The sequence below is a fragment of the Amborella trichopoda genome, chromosome 6 (genome assembly GCF_054954075.1).
Source record: "Amborella trichopoda isolate Santa Cruz 75 chromosome 6, AtrichopodaSantaCruz75HAP2 v2.0, whole genome shotgun sequence".
NCBI classification, from domain to species: domain Eukaryota; kingdom Viridiplantae; phylum Streptophyta; class Magnoliopsida; order Amborellales; family Amborellaceae; genus Amborella; species Amborella trichopoda.
The window spans coordinates 38,099,565-38,121,473 of record NC_142341.1 but is presented as its reverse complement, the minus strand read 5'-3'; the positions used below and the strand labels follow the sequence as shown (position 1 = coordinate 38,121,473).

Sequence of the window (21,909 nt, the reverse complement as noted above, 5' to 3'; positions counted from 1 at the left end):
ATGTCACACCTTCTTGTATAGGATCCTTAAGGATCACCGTTAGATCTACTTCTCAATCTTGGGATAAGAAATGGTTTCACCGGCTAACCGTTTCCTATAACTGGCCACATCGGGTCATGTTTTTCTCAAAAACTCTGGCTCTGTTGCTGCTCTCGTCCTTGTCCCTTTTTTTCTCCCTCTCCTCCCCATCCCACTGGTTTCCTCTTATATCTCTACGAAGAACACAGGGGTCCGCTCAAAACAAAAAGAGACGTTGCTACTAAGAACACATCTTTCTCTCTCGCATAGTCACAAAGTCTCAGAGAAAGGTTGAAGAACAAAAATCAGGTATGCTATATCTCTGTATTTCTCAATCTCTCTATCTATGAATTTCTCTCTGTATTTATCAATTTCTCTCTGTATTTCTCAATCTCTCTCTATATTTGTATCTCTATATCTTGCTGTTATTGGGGGTAGGTATTTCTCAATCTCTCTATATTTGTATCTTTATTTCTTGTTTTTATTGGGGTTAGGTATTCCTGTAAAGCATCTCTCAATATCTCTCTTTATCTCTTTTTTTTTGGGGCTCGTATGTCTCAATCTCTCTCTATAAATTTGTATTTCTGTATCACATTTTTATTGGGGTAGTGTTTCTCAATCTCTCTTTGTCTTTCTCAATCTCTCTCTCTAGGGAATTTTAGGGCTTTTTCTATAGAGTTTTCATCATTTGATGCAAAGAAGAAGGTTAGAGATGGTTGGAGAAGAAGATTGTAGTCTCCTTGGATGTGGAGGAGATGAAAGAGGGCACCACTTCTGGTTTTCAATAGATCAAATATCGCTATAGAAAAACCAACTGCCCCAATAAATAGAGTGGAGTCTTAGACCACCCCATTTTATCACTCAAAAAAAAAATCGCAGTACTGTTTACCCTGAATTATTTGAGTTGCAGCGATTCACTTAGAAAAATCACAAAAAAATTCAAAATGAGGTTGTATTTAAATTTTTTGGGGGTTAGTTCTTTGTTATTTGCAATTATTTATGCTTATTTATAGCAAAAAGGAAAAAAAATGAAAATCAAAGTTTTATTTCCATAACAATTACTTTGTGATTTAAACAGTAGATCATCAAGTAATTTTTTTATGTGGCTGATTACTTAAGCACTGTTGATTGGAAATTGGAAATTGGAAATTGGAAATTTCTCTATGAAAATTTACTATTACGGTGGCACTTTTTGTCAAAAGTTATGGTTTCTTTGTTAAGATTGACTTTTGTAGTGGAATTCTCCATTAGAGCTTAGGAGTTGCTTTGATTTCTATTGTTAAGGCTTTACATTTTAGTGGATTTGAATATCGTATTAAATTTTTTTAAAGAGTGTGACTGGTTTTGCAGTACAATGAATTACTATTTTTTTAAGACCATAGGATGGTTGTGTCTTTGATTTTGCAGGTAAGTTCTGAAACTCCAAATGCATTTAGGCTCTCCCACTCCAAATGACCGAAACAATTGAAGAGTTCGAGAGTTCGTGGGGATTGTTTATTGATAAGTATGAGCTGAAGGAAAATAACTGGCTAGCATCATTATATGATATTTGACATCAATGGATACCAGTCTACTTGCGTGATACATTCTTTGCAAATTGCTCTACTACTCAGCGAAGTGAAAGTATGAACCATTTTTTTCATGGTTTCTTAACTCTCAAACTACACTACAAGAATTTGTTCTTAAATATTAAGAAGCTCTTGATCGCCGCTACAATGATGAATCCTATTTAGATCATCTCACTTCTTATTTTATACCAACTTTGAACACAAGACTACCTATGGAGAAAAAAGCAACAGATGCTTATACTAGAACAATGTTTCCTAAGTTTCAAAAGGAACTGGATGAAGTGATATCAATTGTGGTAAATAAAATTAGGGATGATGGATCAATCAACACATACAAGTTGATCACATATGAAAAAATAGCAAAGAATATATTGTTATATTTGATGTCTCCAAAACCGATGCAACTTGTAGCTGAAAATTGCTTGAGTTTTCTGAGTACCTTTGTAGATATATGTTAGCCATTTTGCATCGTGAGCATGTTCAAGAAGTCCCATCCCAATACATTTTGAGGTGATGGACAAGAAATGCCAAAAAATGGGCTTTATTAAATGAGCATAAAAAAGTAGTGATGGGAAATTCTATGGATTCTCTATTCTCACGATTCAACTATTTAAGTCGCGAAGTAATTAACATTGCAGAGATTGGGGCAAAATCTACACGTGTTTTTGATGTAGTGTTGTTAGGATTTCAAGAATTGAGGGAAAGGGCTATCCATGAGGAAAGTAGTGAAAATGCAACACAAGTTTGCACTATGGGCAATGAAAGCAACATGGGAGTAGCTTCAACAACACGTGAAATAAATCTAGATTGTTCAACAAGTGATATTGTATTGTAAAACCCAATGCTGACAGCAACAAAGGGTCGCCCTTCAACCATAAGAATTAAAGCACCATAAAAAAGAAGCCGTGGAAGCTTTTTACATGTCATAGATGCAACAAAGTGGGACATAATTCACGCACTTGTTCATTGTCAAAAAGTAGTTATTCACACCTTGCAGGGGTAAAATATTGATTATGTTCTAAATATTGATTACCTTATACTCTTTTTATCTATTTTTTTTTCTTACTCTCACCACTTGTATGACAAGTTATTCTTTTGTATATATCTATGATTTATTTTGGCCATGACATTTGGAACCTCTTAGTGATAACCTATTATATATTGCTTGGTGATGATTTTTTGCCCTTTACATGCAGTTTGATGCAACTACAACATTTTGTTCCGACCCTTGTGGATGAGTCCCACATTTGTTATAGAGTTACTCATTGGGAGAGCCCAGGTCAACATCCGATGTTCTCGTTAAAGAGGAGCAACACAAGACAACAAACATGGGATTCTTTTTAGCACGTTTTTTAGCATATGGTCCCTCATTTTTTATATCTAAACTTTTTATTTATATTTTGGATGTAAAGCATTTTTTGAGCCCCTTTGCAGGTTTTTGTATAGAGCAACCTCTTTGTGGGCTACTTAACACTAGTAAAGGACACTAGCAATTTTTTCGTGTTGCGTTGCCAATCTATAGAAAAACCATAGAGAATAAGAATTACATGCTGAAATTTGATGTGTATATCTTAGCCTCCACCTTCAAGTATCATGAGTGTGGATGGTCTCTCTCTCTCTACATATTGTTATTGGACATTCTAGATTGGACCGAAGTCATTGACAATGAACACTTAATATTTGGAAAAAAAAAACGAAGTACTGGTAGTAAGCAAACAAGTGGCAAAACATTCCCATTTGATTAATATTTGGAAGTTGTATAGGATATACAATGGTTATTCACAAAACACAATACAAGCAAAGAAAAGAAAGATGACAATGAGAATCTGAGCTCGAAGTCAGTTCAAATGGCTTCAATCTTCTCCTCCAAAGCTACAACTTGATCTGAAACAATGCCCAATTGCTTCCTCATCCACAGATCTAGTGAAACGCGACAACAAAATATCCAAATATTCTACATAAGTCTTCTAAACCATATTGATCTAGTACATATATTTCTTGTAGTTCGCTCTCTTGATGGCACTGGTAGTATTCAAAAGCTTCTTTGGCTAGGTGTACGTTGAGCATTTGTCTCTAGGACTATTCTTTATTGGCCTCAAAACTTACCTGCAGATATCACTTGAATAAATAAGTAAAGGCATTTGCCATACACCAAGAGAGAGACAGAGCAAATAAGAAAGATCTAGCACCTAAAAAAAATGTGAAATATGATTCAAAGAGAAAGATGAAACTTCAAATGCATTTTGGCTCTCCCACTCATAAGTTTGAGATAATCCTAAGAACATTTTACATCAAAATTATATACCATGATAAAATTTGAAGGTGCACCTTACATCTACACCTACAAATGCATCTGGATGCCAACTACACCCATATATATATAGATATATATATATTGAGTCCTAAAAATAGTACATCTTGCAACACATTATCTAGACCGTCTATTTTCAAGATTTTCATATATTTATAAATCAACTTGATTTTAATTATTTTTGGAGTTTAAAATTTTATAATTAGATATAAAAATAGATTTTAAGATAATCTTAAGAATTTTTTACATCAAAATGCCCGTTATGATAACATTTGGAGGTGTGCCTTAATTGGATTATTTAAGGTGGCAACCTTATAGAAACCGCACCCTTAAAATATTGCCATTATAGCAACTCCTTAATTTTTTAGGTAAATTATTATTGGAAATTATCCGTAACAATTTACATAAATGTTTTAAAAAAATGACCAAAAATATGACGCCTTTCAACGTTTTTGAATTTTTTGATATCAAATTTCGATTATGTATAAAATAGTTTATACCAAATTAAAAGCATGCCATTATAAATAGGTTTATTTGCAAAAAATATATGAAATATCTATACATCTACATTTTATAAGGAATTATATATTAGTAAACTATAAAATAAAAAAGATTTTCCATAGTCATATATATTTTAAAATAACATATTTTAATTAACATTTATTTTAAGAAAAGGTTTATATAAGGTTACAACTTTAAAATGTAGAATGAAAGGTGCACCTCAAAAATCCATCATAAAAAGTTATTTGGATGTTGGAAAGCCCTCTAATTGATCATCTCGACATCGAAATGTATGAATATGAAATGAAAAAAGATATTATATGTCTGCGAAATAGTGTATCTCGCAACACATTATCTAGGCCATCTATTTTCAAGATTTTCATGTGTTTATAAATCTACTTGATTTGGACTATTTTTAGAGTTTAAAAATTGATAATTAGAAATGAAAATAGATTTTCAAGCCATCTTAAAAAAAAATTATATCCAAATTACATTTATGATAAAATTTAGAGGTGCATTTTAATTAGATTGTTTAATATTGCAACCTGATGCAAACCACACCTTTTATGTTATAGTCTATTTTAATCGGGTTAGTAGAAGCGGGAACTCGGCTGAGTAGTGTACACCTTACCATATATAGATAAGACGTACACCAAACTTCTCATAGAGTTGATTTGGCAAAAATTACCCAAGAAGGTTATTCCTCCTTGAGAATTAACCATATATGAGAAGTTGGGGAAGGTGGCAAATCTCGAGAAAAGGGGAGGGATCGAATTCAATCAGAATGTAATTGAGGAGTTCCATGTCCTCTTGTTATCACAAGAGGAATGGGGAGTGAAGAAAATTGCGAAGTGCTTTTTGGTGGTCAACATCACATGAGGATACATGGGTTTCAATTGTTAAGAGTCTCAGATTTCTCTAAAGAGACTCTTTGTGTCTATTAATTATATGAATATACAAACTCTTCTTGTATAGACAAATGATAGATAATAAAAATATAAATAAATCACAAATATTTATACTATAGCCACATTATCATAAAATATAAAATACTGTAATTACCTTTCTCATATACACATTCTATATAATTAGCCCTGTAGTGAGATGTCCATGTTTTAGTGACTTGAGCCTTACTAAAGGGTCACTATATGTTTTTTAGTTACAAAATCTTGGGAAAAAGAGCGCTTGTGACCACTTCTTACCCATTATGGCTTTCTTTTTCTCAATCGCATTTGCTTCAGCATCCTCAATATTCTATGCAATCTCCCCAAGGAAAGGACTTCCTTCTTTAAGCATTCCTTGTGTCTGCGAAGGAAGGCTACCAAATATGGGTTTTTGCTGGGAGGCCTGGATAATATCCAGAAATCCAAACGCTTTCTCAATTTTGAAAGGCCTTTGCAAAGGAAAAATGGATTATTCTCCTTTATAGAGGGCTACATGGATGATCGATTTAGATGGAAGCGCAAAGGCCAGGGGTGGCAACGGGTCTGGTCTGGTTGAGTTGGACCTGGAGACCCGGACCCAGACCTGACCCATCAGGTTCAATTTTTAGACCCATACTCCATTGTCACCCCTAGAATAAAGGTGAGAAGGAAGAAAAATCAGTATCCATTCTTGGCTAAAACCCCTTGGATCTACTTCCATTATTAGACTGGAACTGTTTGAGAACTAGCATCGATAAGCAGCAATCCAACATACATTTGTAAAATCACTGCTAGACTAAATGGCAAAGTCCTATTTAATTTTGCAATTACAAGGAAGACATTGAAATCTCCTGCAACCTGCGAAGGGAGACCTTGTTTGTTTGTTTTATTTTATTTTATTTATTTATTTATTTTGAAACAGTTAAGAAATTACATTAAGAAATAACAGAATTACACGGTAAGGCGCTGAGGGAAAGTTATTTGTTAATTTCTGCCCCCTAGTTTTTTTTTTTTCTTTTTGAAACGGTTAAGAAGTAACAGAATTACACTGTGAGGCACCCAAGGAAAGTTAATTTCTCCCTGTCTTTGTAAAAATAAATAATAAATCTATTAGGGTACTTCTCATGGAGTATTTTATTAATGAGTAATGATCCTATGAGACCTCCCACACCCATGTGTGTAGGACCTCAAAGGATCACTTAGCACATATCTCTTGAAAAGTTTTCATCGGGACTTTACTTTTTTAGATATTTATGCCAAATTGAATGGTGATCCTTTGAGGTCCTACACACATGAGTGTGGGAGGGTCTCACAACGTCATTCCCCTTCATTAATATACTCCATATTTGTGGACACTCATTACATTTGTTTTGTAATATGGAATTTTTTGAGCGAAGACTTTTTTTGTTATTAAGAGAGCGTAGAATAGGTATTTCTATAAGCAAGTAATGACTTTCTATTACAAGCAAGTAACGTTAAAAACAACTAATGTTTCATGTAGGGATTTCACAATTTACATACATAATGTTATTCTTCACCATAATTAATATTTTTTTTTTTTTTAATTAAAAATTTCTACTTTATTTTTGATTAATTAATTAGAATATAAAAGTGTCCAAAAATATTTAGTATATTAAAAAGATATTATATTTATTAGAGTACCCTAATTAAAAATATTAATTAAAAAATACATATATATATGGTACATATGAAACTCCATGGCCACAACCACACCAATATCTTCTTCATTGGATAGTCCATTTTGAGTGTTGTCGATTCCCGACCAACAAGCCCATAGTCAATATCAATAGTTTTTAAACATCTAAACCACTTCTCCATAAGTTTGTTTTTTTTGTATTTTTGGGTAATTCAATGAGAAAGACGAGCACCTACTCATTTTTCAAATAAATTAAGAATTATTTTCAAATAAATTAAAAATTAACTCTTTAAAAGTATTAATAGAGCGTTAGTGATAGAAATGAAAACTACAACATGGTCACTAATGTGGAGGGTGCTACCACCCCGAAACCCCGGTCCCTTTCCCTCCAGCTCGATTGGGTGTACACCTTCGTGAGGTGGGTAGACTTGACCACGGGTGCAGTGAATTTGTTCTCTTTTCAACTCAATTACGTGGCCTTTTTGTACACGTCTGGTCGTGAGAGAGATTGAATTCCAAAAACTCTCTTTTGTGATAATAATTTGACCTTTTTGATCTGTATTTTCCAAATAGTATGCAAAGGTTGGTCATTATTTTTATTTTTATTTTTATTTTTATATTACCAATATATGATCAATTTCATTCTATTCTTTCTTTTTCTTTTTTTTGTTTTTGAGTTGTGAAACGATTTGGGTGTAGTGCGTGAATGTTTCGGGGCTCCTTCCACTTAATTTGATGCTCATATCAATAGACGGATATGTGTTTTTATTTGCAGCAAATCATTTAAAGCAATTCGATGTCCAAAATGTATTGGATCGGTAAATATACAATTTTTTAACTTATTTGATGTCACAAATATTGGACCGATTGACTGATGAGGTTCCATACCAGTCTTTGTTAACGCTGAAGATCCTATTTTAGGGATATTTTCACAAATATTGGACCGATTGACTGACCAATCTTTGTTGACGTTGAAGATCCTATTTTAGGGATATTTGGTATTTCAGGAATCGAACCTGCATTAGTCTTAAAGCTTAGATCAAAATCCTATGGTAGATAAAAACAAAAAAGCAAAAGATAATGAAGGTCTAATTTGGTAACTTTGGACCGAGAGGCAAACTATGAACCGATTCTCTTCGTAATACATGGAAAAATATGAATCTCTGTATTTCTCCATTAGTATGCTCGTGTGGAATTCCAAAATCATTTTACCTTCACAGTCCAAGACAATATATATAATCTATTTCTGAAATTTTCAAAAATCACACTTAAAAAATGTTGAAATATCTTCAACCATTGATGTCATGGCGCACACGTACACGCATGAGAAAACCAGGCCCTTACAAATTTCCCGGGTTTTGAGTAAGAGGCCTTCAAAGAAAACCGGGCCCTTAGATTTTGAGAGCGAGGGTTTCAACCGATCCTTTCTCCGTTTTACAGGAGTAGAGAGGGAGAGAAAAAGAGTGGGAAAGAGAGGCTGAATTGTGAAGTAGCTTCGAACCATGGCGATTGCCAGTCAGTACCTGGTAAGGTGTAGCTTGGTGGACGCAGCTCCGCTCATCAAGAGGTCGGAGTCTACCGATGCATCCGCTGGACCAGCCATGATTAGGGTTTTGGAGGAGCGAAGGAGTTGCAGAAGTGTTCGTTGCTCGTTTGCTCGAAAGGGGAATTACAAGGCCAACGCGGTGGATTTTGATTCAGGCAATGGAGATGACATGTCTTGGGAGAAGAAGATGAGAGAGAGGTTGAAGGAGCTCGAGGAGATGAAGGAGTTGGAGAAGCTTGCTGAGGAGTTGCAGAGCAAAGATGCAGAGGCAGCAATTGATCAGGAGACTGAGGAGGAAAAGAGGGAGAGGGTCAGGAAAGAGCTCGAAAAGGTTATCTCTCTTTCTCTCTCTCTCTCTGTATTTTCAAAACCCTGATTTCCATGCGACCCTTTGATACAGAGCTTCCATCCAGCGTAGTGCTTTATGCTACTTCCTCATAAATCTTTGATAATTTTATGTCTGAGACTTTTTAAAAAAGAATTAGGGCTTCCTTCATCTGATTTCCGTTCAAGCTTAATTGCTTATGATGATACAGTTGACAGTGATTATTAAATTGCTCTGTTTGATTTTGTTAAATACGGGATACTTTCTAATTGCTGTGGTTCCTCTGGGTTTAGGGTGTGAAAATTGGGTAACAATCTGATTCTTTGAGCTGCTGGAAGCACCATTTTTGAGTTAGTATCTGCTGGGGTGAACACCTAGCCCCCCAACCATGTGGTTACCTTTTACAGTAATACAGAGTCAACAATTCAAAAAAAAAAACACAACAACAAACAAACTGATCCCTTGTGTTTCAGTGTGAGGGAATATGTAATAAGCGTTTGCCTTCAGCTTTTGAATCTGTGACTAATACATGCAGGAATTGAACTTTTTCCTGCAGTTTACAGAAGAACAACTCGGCCTAGGTACCCGGACCTTGGTCGAGGCAAGTTTCTACGGTGAGTATGACTAACTCGCCCGAGGCCCTCCTGAGGTTAAAAAAAATAAAAATAAAGATGGAAAGTAAAATATATAAAATATAACCTCCCCGTTCTTTACAACAAGCATAAGATGGCCTTTTGGTTAGGTTCATCGCTTATGCCTCATTCTGATGGGTTATAGATTCAATCCACACAATGGCATGTTTTTGAACCTGGTTTTTTAACACCTTAGAAAAAGGGCTGATTGGGATGGGATGGGGATGGGGATGGGGATGGGGATGGGGTTGGGGTTGGGGGGCGAGGTTGAACACCCAACACGATGAAAAGAAAGCAAGCATGCTACCCGATGTGCGGTTTGATCACTTTTGACTTAGTATTGACATATTAATATACATAACCAATGCATGCATAGTGTACAACTCACTTGGGCACTCTCCTCTTCCATAGGGTGAGGTGAGTTTCCCCCAGGTGTGTTGTGCATCCATGCAGGTATATCATATATTAATATATTTATGTACATACAAAGTCAAAAATGAAGCTATTGTGGTGGGTGATTGAGGCCCCCACTCCCCCCCAAAAAACACAAACACCGCTCACATTTTTTTAAAATCTAGCCCTTTTCTTAAGAAGTTAAAAAAACGAGTTCAAAAAAATGTCATTGCAAGGATCAAACCTGGGACCCAGTGCAAAGCGGCATGCAAAGAGCGGCAAAGCTAACCAACATGCCATTTTATATTTCATATAAGAGATGAAGAGGTTATATGCTTTATATTATTCTTTTTATTATTATTTTTATTTTTGGGACTTGAGCCAGTCTTAAGCAAGTTGGTTGGATTCGCCAGAGTAACTCGCCTTGGCCAATGGGTGAGTACCATGCCGAGTCGAGTTCCTCTACCTTGACTTTTTCAATTAGAGACTTGCATAGATGTCTCATGAGGGACTTGAGTTCAGAATGTTGAAAACGGGTAGATGAGGCTGTTTCATAACATTAGGGGAATAATATCAGCTTCTTTACTGGATGACCAGACTTTCAAACTCAATTTTTTACCATTGATTCTTTTTTATTTGTTACCATTCTGGAGAATGAGTGGCCTGAGGGATTCCTGTTCATTTAAAGAATTTTAGGGCATCCATTTATCTAATCAGGGTGAATTAACAATAAAAAAATCAGTAGAAACCCATAAATCCTGGTCCATTGACCTTCTGCTTTCGAATTAATATATTAATTCACTCTTGCTGTTCTGAGGAAAGTTGAGAACTTGTGTTTATATCTATGGGTATTCCCTTGTTTATAAAACACACTATTGAGTTTTCTGCAGGGATCTTCATCTCGCTGAGAATGAAATAGAGTTCTGTGTCTCTTTTAAAATCTATAAACATTGCATCTTTGTGAATTTGAAAGGAATCTATCCATCTTTCATCTAGCTTGACTGGTTTGCCTGTAATATACAGTCAGTTTTCTGAAATTCCTATCACAGATGTAGCAAAACATTTTATTAGTTTGTGGATCATTAAAGAATGAGCTATATTGTGCATTACAAGGAAATACATTATATTATGCATGTCTTGCTGTAATTAAACATGGTGAGCAAAATCATTGAACAGTATAAAAGTGCATTCTCGAGGATAGATGAAAACCCTGTTAGGAAAATACTGTGATAGTTCTTTGGGCTGTCTGCCTCATGCTTTATGTACCTATCTATTGCTCACAAAGTACGAAACACTTTGGGAGGCAATAACAGATGTGGTATGTTTTCGGCTTATGAGAGAAGGTTGCGAAGGAGCAAGCAGAGCAAAGACAAATGGCGAAGCTGATGTTCGATCTGGGCCAGAAGGCTTATGGAAGGGGAATGTATGGTCGAGCCATTGAGTTTCTTGAAGGTGCCCTCACCATTATTCCAAGGCCTACACTCTTCGGTGGAGAGGTCAGTCAAAACATCACCTTTATTCACTTTTACATCTGCCCATGATCAACATAAATGAGCTAAAGTCTATCTTCATTTACTTCAATTTATACTATATTTAAATGCTGATGTTAATTATCAAAAAAAAAATAAATATCCCATGTACATGGGTGTGGATTGGACCTTTATACTTTCGCCGACTACTTTCAGATATTTATACTAATTGTTTTTTTCTTTTTAATTGCACTTATCTAGTGCCAAAACTATAACGGGCACGGCATAATTGTGGATTAAAAATATGTAATGCTCATTTGGTATATTAGGTTGTTATGGTTTCGAGGTAGTTTTGTCGAATCTGTTGATGTTCCTGATAGGCTGAAATAACCATTTGATTTTTCAGTTTGCATACATCTTTGATACACTGTAGAGAAATGAATTTGCCCCCCCCTTTTTTTTTTGGGGTGTCTTCTGTATTATGAAATATATATTCACGGAATAACATTCATTCTCAAATTTGAAATGTGGATTCAAATAAAATCAAAATCTGAACCATCTATTGGAACATATCCATGCATACAAGAATGATACAAGCCATTTGTTGCCACATGTGCGTGCCATTCTCTGGAGAGAGTAACATCACATGTTTCTGTATTGTCAGATACAAATATGGCTTGCCATGGCCTATGAAGCCAAAAATAGGCATGCAGATTGCATCGCGTTGTATCAACAGTTGGAGAAGAAGCATCCCAGTGTTAGCATCAGAAGACAGGCTGCTGAATTGCGCTATATTTTACAAGCACCCAAGCTCAAAATCTCAGAGGATGAAATGGTCAGAATTCCTTTGATTGGATCTAGTTATGACAGGTGATATTAACACCCATATTTTCTTATACTTTATTGCCATTTTGCTCTTGAGTTAAAAATTGGAGTACATGCCACACCCACACGCATCTCATTGACAGACTTATCTAAGTCATTGAAGTTTGTCTTGTACTTCCATATTCCAGTATTTAAAACAAGATAAAGCTTGGAGCATCCTTTTCGAATAAAGAATACAGAATGGACCAAGTCTTTTATTTTCTCATCTTCTCTGTTGGGGTTTTGCAAGTCATGTTGAATTCATGCAGTGAATATTTGATGGATGTGATCGTGATGGTTTCAGTTTTAGTGATGAGATTTAATAATGTCAGCATGGTTGAGTCATGGAGAGGTTATCACAAAGGTGTCAACGGTACATTTACTAGGAAAGTATAGCTTACTTTTTAAGGTGTTTACAGCACTTTGTAAGGACAAAGGTGATGCACTAATTGTGAAGGGTAGTTTTGAAAAGAGTATCATAGTAGTTCATTAATGAAATTTTGACCTTTAGTGATATCGCTTGTGCTGTCACAATTGATGCAAATACCCTTAAAAAGTGAACAAGCTGTGAAAAAGCTAGGGCATTTGTGTAGATATTATGTTAGCACTCCTGTCTACCTCTATGACTTAACCATCTTTGCATTATAAGCCCCTTTTATGATTAGTGTTACATAATGTTGGGGAAGTGGAGAGATGCACAGTTCATCTGCAGCATCAATTCAGATAAATGAACTGGAACTTCTGCCTGTCTTTCATTCTCGTTCTATTCTTGGAGTGTTTGTCTTCTGTGATATTTTTGCTTAAATTGATGTGCTCGTGTGCAAGGGTGGCACAAGGGTGAGGCAACTTTGCACTGTGCATGCTTGCATCGGCGCAAGAGGAGCCCTTAGCATGCACGTGTGCGGTTGCACTTTTGTGCGTTGCCTTTTTTGGATGAGATGACAATTTTTATCTAGTTAAAGGTCCAAATGGTGTGAAATTATGTGATTGTTCGGTTTTTGGCAACTGCCATGAATTGCGATGATGGTGGGTGAATTATTTTCATGAATGGGTGTGACTATCAATAGAAGTCATTGTTAATTGTGAGAAGACATGTCTCTTCTATGGAAACTCACAATGAGCGGGCACTTACCTTTGTTTAGACGGGCGCTTATACACTCTATATAAGGAAATGAGTCTCTTTCAAATGACAAATCGATAACCAGAGAGAGAGAGCGCCTATACACTCTATATAAGGAAATGAGTTTCCTTCAAATGACAAATTGATAACCAGAGAGAGAGAGAGAGAGAGAGAGTTTTTACCACCTTCCACATGCTTCTTTAAAGTTCTAATTGGACCAAATTAACCTGTTCAATTAAACTCATAGTTTTAACCAATAATAATAAAAAAAGAAGTAAAAATAAAAAAAATCTTAATCTCTAGCATTACTGAGTCAATGAAGTTCTGAATTTTGCATTACTTGATGCATAGTTTTCCTCAGTGTCTCATTGTGCATATGCGAAACTTGCAGCTATGCAGGAACATGGAGTGACAAATACAAGAACCAAGATCAGTGGAGAGGGGTTAACAGGACTAGCCAAATTACTTCAAGTAGAGACTACCTTGCAGACTTCTTGGTGTGGCGTCCTCCAGCTGGGTGGGAAAGCAACCAAGTTTTGTGGGTAGCTCTCGCTGCCTGGATAGGCCTTGTTGGAGTTGCTCTCTTTGTGCAGAGGTAGACGTGACCTCCATGAAGGAGAGAGAAGGACCTCTCTCTCTCTCTATCTCTCTCTCTTCCTTCCTCTGTATGTGTGTGTCTGTTTGTATGTATTTGTGAAATTTTTGTATGTGTAAAATAGAAGCTCCAAATGTCATTATTTGTAATTTTTTCTAGGAATGTTGTCTGTGCTTTCCGTTGTGTCATTATTTTACGGATTTGGGGGTTTTTGATAGACGCTTGATATTGTGTCTTATCTTCTGACCTCTGAGAATAATATGCGCCTGCTTACCCAAAGAAATGTGGCCCAAAAACTTGTGGGAACATTTTGTACTATACTAACAAAGGTAATAGTTGATTATTTGTGTGATCCGTTTGATAGATGATATAACTTAAAATCTATATGTAAGAAGAACTCAGGAATGCCACTATCTTTACTACCCTGATTGGAATTGAATATTAACTAGTGAGTCATGGTTAATTCTAGTGCAACTATTATTGTATTATGTATTGTTAGATAGAAATCCTATACCCTGTCATGCATCTTTGTGAAGTTTAACAGGAGCGTTGGAATTTCATGTGTGCAACCATTTTTTAGTGGGTTTGTGTAAGAGTAACAAGTTTAGAGATCTTAAGGAAATGTAGCCAACAGGGAACCTTCATTGATGTGAATTTTTCATTGAGTTGAATGTTCAAACCTGGATTTCAAATCTTGATTTAATTTGGCTCAAGCAGTGCAGTAGTTCTTTTATGGGTATATGAAATCTTGGGTGTATCACCTGAGGACTGCATATCCATTTGGGGCTCTAAAAGTCCAATGGCTATAGAATTGTGCTGAATCTTCGAAAGATGCCAAAAGCATGAACGCTGTAAATGAGGTTGCATTCTATAACCATGGAGAATTGCTGTACCAATTAGCCATGGTCACAAGTTTGCAGATATCTGATGAAATCTCTCACATGAACTCTGTGAACTTCTAGGTGCAAAACTTGAGGGTTTCTGTTGAGATCGAATAGTTCCTAATTTAGTTACATATTAAAGTAAAGAATAGCAAATGCTTCACTTATGGTCAGCATTCTATAACCATGGAGAATTGCTGTACCAATTAGCCATTGTCACAAGTTTGCAGATATCTGATGAAATCTCTCACATGAACTCTGTGAACTTCTAGGTCCAAAACTTGAGGGTTTCTGTTGAGATCGAATAGTACACCGAAAAAAAGATGGCGTTATCAAGATGGTTGTATATTTACTTCTTTCCTAATTTAGTTACATATTAAAGTAAAGAATAGCAAATGCTTCACTTATGGGCAGCTTCTAGTTTTGGCGATGCACTAGTATGTCTAATTATTATTGAGAGAGAGAGAGGGATTACGATGATGATGTTCATCTGCGTTTTTTGTTTTTTTCAAAAGAATATATAAGAAAATGGTCCTTCATAAATTATGCTTTTTCGAGATTTTTGGCCCCACTGAACTTATGGCATTTGTTAGAGCAAAATAAAGGACTAAGAAAAAAAAGCTACGACGATGATGATAAATTACGGATTTTTTGTTCTTGTTGTCCCAACATTGCAGTTGCCTAGTATGAATTTTCATAGATTTGCAGACTTTGTATATCCTACTCAATTGGTCTGTAGCAGGAGTATCTATGGCCTATGGCCGTGTTTGATGGACCAATTTTCCGTGGACCGATAAAGATGTCCTAATGGTGCCCGTGTGCCACTATTTGCGCAACACTTACCGGCACAGATCTGGAAATGGAACTTCGGTTACCGGTAAAAGCCGAACTTCAATTACCGGTAAAAAGCCACCAATAGCAGGGTTCTGGCTTTAGTGGTAAGGGAAATGAAAAAGAACCATTTATTGTAAATGCTTATCCCTATTAAAAGAGCCAAACCTAGGTTATTGGTAAACGCTTATATAATGTTGCAATCTTATAATGTAGAATCGAGGTGTACCTCAAACAAATATCTAAGATATCAAACAAATATCGAAGAAAGTTGTTTGATATTGGAAACCTCTCTAATTGATTATCTTGACATCAAGATGTATGAAATTTTTAAAACAATTAAGTCACTAAAATAGTGCATAGTGGATCATATTTTCTTGACTGTCTATTTTCAATATTTTTATGTGTTTATGAATCTATTTGATTTGAACCACTTTATAAGTTTGAAGTTTTATAATTAGAGATGAAGATAGATTCTCAGCCATTTCTAATAATTTTTTCATACCAAAATTGCATATTATGATAAAATTTGGAGGTGTATCTTACTTTGATGGTTTAAGATTGCAAACTGATACAAACCTCACCTTTTACCAATCTTCTTTTTCAAAGGAAAAAAGAAAAATAGCTAGCAACACTTCAAGCGGACCTTTCTACGCTCAATATTTGGATCTCGAAGGAATTCAGTACTATCTAGGAAGCGGTAGTTTGGATGATGGGTCTTATCCTTCATTACTGAATCATTGGCCTCCTTTTACTCTTTGGAAAGAGTTTATATAAAGTTGTAACCTTATACTGTTGAAGTAAGGTGCACCTCAAAAATCCAACAGTGAAAATTGTCCCGGCATCGGAGAACCTTCCAACTTATTATCTCGACCTTGAGATGTCTATACCTTGAGATGAATGGACATGAAGAATTCAAAGTTCAAAACATAGTGTATCTTGTAACAAGTTGTTTTGATAGTGTATTTTCAAAATTTTTAAGTGTTTCTTGATCTGCTCGATCTGTACTATTTTTTAAATTTTATATTTTACAACTGAGGACAAAAAGATATTTTGAAGCCATCAAAAGATTTTCGACGCTGAAACGACATCCCTAAGTAAATTTCATAGGTGCGCCCTTACTTCTACAGTACGAGGTAAGCTTATAGAAACCCCGCCCTTTACTCTTTGCTACAAGAAATGCAAAAACGAAATCCTTCATTGCCTCCTGACATTGACATGAACTGAGATCCTTTCTTTCTCTCTCAGTTAAATTGGCAATCCCCATTTGGATGAACTCATTCACACACATAAATCAAACACCACATCAGCAAATGTTCCACTTCATAATTAACACATATTTCTCTTCATTTCTTGTAAGAAGAAAGAGAGAGAGATGGTTGATTGTTGTTTACCTTGGAGCAATACTGGGGAAGAATGTTACAGATGTATGGGAGAACCTGAACATACTGGATCACGCTGCTTCTGCTTAAGCGTGCTGCTCTCTACCATCTGCCTTGCTATTAGTATGGATATGCATCAGTATGGATACATATCAGTATTAATATATATACATATGGACATATGTCTCGATAATGTGTGATAGGCATCTCTTGATTATAATAAGTTTAGGTGGTATTTATCCATAAGCTGCACATTTATGCTAGTGTTGTATATCCTTTGATAGATCAATATACGAAGTGTTCTCTGCAGATATTCAGAGATGCTATCACTTGCGACCTAGTAACGGCATTCCTCCCTGATGTTCTCCAACTGTTTACGGCACCCGCGTGGTCTATCCCTCTGGTAGGGAAGTGTATTCGGGCCTTGACCCTCTGGTAGGGAAGTGCATTCGGGCCTTGACTTTGGAAGAAGGCCCAGCATGTAGTAACGCACGTCCCCTCTTGCCTGCACTCCTCATGTGCCCTCTCTTCTCTCTTGAGAGGGTAAGGGCGTGCAAAACAGGCACTTTCCAAAAACAAATCTTATTTTGTTAAAGAGGACCTCTCTTTTTAGTATTACGTTGTAAACTTATTTTATTTTTATTTTGGTTAGCATGTAATCAATAAAATAAGGACATGGTTTCTATGAGTCCACATAGAAAAATTTTGCCTCTTAAAAATCAATTTTTGAGGTGGATTTTTTTATCAAATTTCTAAAGACATAACATGGAGATCATGAATATGGAAAAAATAAATAATTTTTAAAAATTAAAAAAATAGTTTTATAAGGAGAACATATAGACCATTAGTATGATCTGCTTTTAGATGGACTGCCCATTTATTTTTAAAACAAATGCTGTATACCTTGGAACTGTAGCAATGCATCCTCCGAATTTAAAATAAATGCTTTATGCCTTGGAAATGTAGCAATGCATCCTCCGACTCGTGAAACAATCTTCCATGAAATAATGCATCCACATTAATGGCTTAATACTTACCTTGATGGCGTTTGGTAGTATACTGCCCATTGAATTACTCAAAAAAAAAAATCCCCAATAAAGACTGTTTCAAATTAATGGCGTGTTGTTTAATGCTTTTCGTATTGCCTTATTGATTTCAATCCCCATGAATGGGTGCTTCATATAACAAGTTATCAACACCCGGTGCCTTAATATTAGAAACGTTCTTGTTGGGTTTGGTCATAGCCAAATCACCATAAACTCACATTTTCTTGTTGGGTTTGGTAATAGCATTTTTTTTTCAAAGGATCACTAATATTGTTGTAAAAAAAAAATGGATTTTTTTAAAAAACAAAAAAATGATCTATAAAAAAGAGTCAATGGAGACCTAATACCTATCTTTTTTTAGGGTCACCGCTTTGGGGGTAGGAGTTATAGGAATGGATCTCTAAAGAGGATATGGGTCTCTAAAAGAGAAAGACATGATATGTTAGATAGAGGCGGTATTCTCATAGAGTTTTGGGTTGATTTAGTTTTCACTTTTAGAGAGAGAAAGTTTCTTGGTTGCTCTTGAAGTTCTATTTCCAGAAATAATGTTGCGGTGGGAAGAAAAATATTTATTGACAGTGTTGCTCGATTGGGAGAGCAGGTTTAAAAGGGAAGATCGGTGATGATTTTGTACCGATATTTAGATAGATGTATTATCTCTTGTAACCCAAAATTGTATTATTTATTGTAATAGTAGATTTTGACTTGCCGAGGCCACAGATATAGTCCTATGGAGTGAACCACGTAAATCGTGAATTGTTGTAGTTTGTTTTATTTTTTGCCCTCGATTTATATAGTTGTATTCATCTACTTCACATTTAGCCAATTATGTATACGATCTTGCTCGGAATCCCAGTATTTGTGATTCCCGATTCCACAAGCAAGGATTCTCGAGAACCCTACAGCTGTAAATATACGTAAAAAATTAAACGCATAGGGCCAATGTGCCAGGCCCATGTCTAAGGGGTCAACATGTGTAAGTATCGATAGGGTCGACACGATTTTTCCTTTTGGGTAATTCAGTGGAGAAGATTGGCCGCTACCCATTTTTTGAAATAGTTGAGGAATTAGTTTTTTTAAAATGTTAATGTATGGTCGTGTCAGTGGAAATGAAAACCACAGTGTGGTGCTACGACTACAACCCCAGCCCCTTATCGGTTTTTTGAATTGTATCATTCACATGGACAAATGTAAGTTAAACAATGGATCGCCATTTTAACTTTGAAGAAGTTTATATAAGATTACAACTTCAAAATATAGAATTAAATATGCACCTCAAAAATCTATCGGAAAATGTTGCTTTAATGTTGAAAAAGCCTCTAAGTGATCATCTCGACATTGATATATATAAATACGAAAAAAAGAAAGACTTTAATAGTGCATCTTGCAACACATTATCTAGACTGTCTATTTTCAAGATTTTCATATGTTTATAGATATACTTGATTTTAACCATTTTTGGAATGTAAAAATTTATAACTAGAAATGAAAATAGATTTTAAGATAATCCTAATAATTGTTTACACTAAAATTACATATTACGGAAAAATTTGGTGGTCCGCCTTAATTGGAATGTTTAAGGTTGCAACCTTATAGAAATCACACCCTTTTAACTTTCACACCCTTATAGAAATACATGTCACCTCTAGAATGGTGTGACTTCTACCTAATGTGCACCAAAAAATTACACAGGATGTGTGTGTACTCGCTTGCTAGACGCCCCAACTCGGGTCATTTCTGGTGTTAAAAATTTTATAATTAGATATGAAAATAGATGTTCAGATAATCCTAAGAATGTTTTACACTAAAATTACATGTTATGATAAAGTTTGGAGGTGAGCCTTAATTGGATTGTTTGATGTTGTAACCTAAACCACACCCTTAAAAAAAAAGAAAAACAAAAAAAAAAAGAAAAAAAAAAGAAAACAACAACAACGTTAAAGTTAGTCACATCCATTATCCAGAAGGTGTACTTTCCGGGCCGATATCCTCACACTATTGGGGGGAGATCAATTACCAAATATGCACCCATTTGCCTGAAATTACGAACGCCACCCCCCTCCTACGGCAATTTTTTTTTTCTAAGTTGCCCCGGTACACAATGCAAACATCGGCTGCAATCATAGGGACATCAGTTTAAAATTAGATGAATTTGATGTCCAGTGTTTGAAATACGGGACATCTATTGGGCTTTCCAAACACTAGGAGCCCCCTCTCTCTCTCTCCTTCTCTCTCTCTCTATTTCACTCTTAACTGGCATCTCTACCTCCTCCCTCTCTCGCTCACCTCTGCTCAAACTAGCATCCCTACCCTCTCTCTCTCCTCTCCCTAGGCACCCCAATCTTCCACCCCTCTTTTAAAACTCCAAATCTACCCCTTCTATCTCTTCGATCCGTAACAGTAGGCTCTCTCTTTTCTATCCCCTCTCTCTCTTTCTCTCTCTCTTCTCTCCCTAACCGCAAATCTTCTTGGTTTTGTATTGAATTTTCGTCGAAATTTAGGTTGGCACCTTATTGGCTTAAATTCTGGCTTCTTGTATAAATTTATAGTTTGAATGTTGGTGGGTTTTGGTTTTTTCTCTTGGGTTTTCATTGAGATTTAGGTATTTTGCAGTTTTTGAGTGGATTCTGTTGTGGGCTTAGCTTTTACTCTTGGCGATTTTGTTCCCGAATATTGGATTTGGGTTCTATTTTGTTTATTAGGGCACATAGTTGTTTTGATGGGCTCCTGGTTTGGGTATTTTATTGGGTTTTCTCAATGTTTAATTCCCTTGTATTTGTTCCCTTCTATTTTGTTTATTAGGGCACATAGTTGATTTTATTTATTGGTAAGAAAATGAAGTCTCCATGTGGTTAATCCTCTCTCGTCCACTCTGTTTTGGGCAGTGTTCGCAAAACCAGCCGATCTAACCGCTAACCGGCCGGTTAGATCGGAACCGGCCAAAGACCGGTTCCGGTTTTGGTGGTCATCCAGTATTTTAAACGTTAAATAGTATACTACTTTAAATTTATATCAAATACAATAAAATGGTATATTGGTTAGCATTGGCAATCGAATCCCCTTGCCCAAGTTTCTTTTCTTTTAAGATTTCGTTGGTTCAAAAATATTTACTTACCTAGAATCCTCTTTGAATGAAGTCCTTTATTACTTGATACCCACTAACCATATGCCATTTATTACTAGACCCACTAACCATATGCAACTAAAATTAAGAGCTTATATTATATATAACATTATTTTCTTTTCATTTTCTTTAAAAAAAAAGAGCATTGTCTTAAAAAAAAAAATTATTTTTTTAGAAAAAAAGATAAAAAAATATCATTTTCTTTAAAATAAAATATCATTTTCTTTAAAAGAAAAAATCATTTTCTTTTAAAAAAAGAGTTGGTCAAGTTGATTTTTTAACATTATTTTAATATTTTTCACATTATGAAAAATATTAAAAAATATTTTGATCATTGATACTCACTTTTATATTTTACTATCTTTTCAGAAAATTTTAAAAATACCCTAGGCACAAATCAACCCGTTAAAATCTATTTTTTTCATTAATTTTCAACTTCATTTGAGTGTGTTTTGTTTTAATCACATTCTTTATATGTTTTTCATATTTTAGTAGATTTGTTTTGTATCTTTTTTATTTTTTAACATTTTTTTTATCTTTCGGGGACTTGCCCGGTTAGGCTGGTTATATTCCTTTTAGGCCCATGTCCAGTTAAGCTTTCCGATTTGATTTTGTGAATACTGATTTTGGGGTGTATTTGTTGGAATGGTTAAATTCCTTTTAGGCCCATGTCCAGTTAAGCTTTCCGATTCGATTTTGTGAACACTGGTTTTGGGGTGTATT

General features: G+C 35.4%; 1 protein-coding gene across 4 annotated transcripts; it reads left to right on the top strand.

The window, feature by feature from the left end:
* Nucleotides 1-8,417: 8,417 nt before the first annotated feature.
* Nucleotides 8,418-14,205, top strand: LOC18435150 (Tetratricopeptide repeat (TPR)-like superfamily protein). 4 transcript variants are annotated; one of them, XM_006845201.4, is made up of 4 exons: nucleotides 8,418-8,855; nucleotides 11,218-11,370; nucleotides 12,008-12,213; nucleotides 13,719-14,205. In XM_006845201.4, exons 1-4 carry the CDS (start codon nucleotides 8,481-8,483, stop codon nucleotides 13,924-13,926), a joined length of 942 nt encoding a protein of 313 aa, XP_006845264.1. In that variant the 5' UTR covers nucleotides 8,418-8,480; the 3' UTR covers nucleotides 13,927-14,205. The 4 variants fall into 4 exon arrangements, with proteins under 4 accessions (XP_006845264.1, XP_088726607.1, XP_088726606.1 ...); XM_088870481.1 differs by having other exon boundaries at nucleotides 11,188-11,370; XM_088870480.1 differs by having other exon boundaries at nucleotides 11,160-11,370.
* The last annotated feature ends 7,704 nt before the right edge of the window (nucleotides 14,206-21,909 follow it).

What these genes read in the sequence shown, in the direction of transcription:
- LOC18435150 (XM_006845201.4), top strand. Translation starts at nt 8,481, where the DNA reads ATGGCGATTGCCAGTCAGTACCTGGTAAGGTGTAGCTTGGTGGACGCA. An exon ending in TCAGGAAAGAGCTCGAAAAG is followed by an intron (nt 8,856 to 11,217) that starts GTTATCTCTCTT and finishes TTATGAGAGAAG; the next exon opens with GTTGCGAAGGAGCAAGCAGA. An exon ending in CTACACTCTTCGGTGGAGAG is followed by an intron (nt 11,371 to 12,007) that starts GTCAGTCAAAAC and finishes CTGTATTGTCAG; the next exon opens with ATACAAATATGGCTTGCCAT.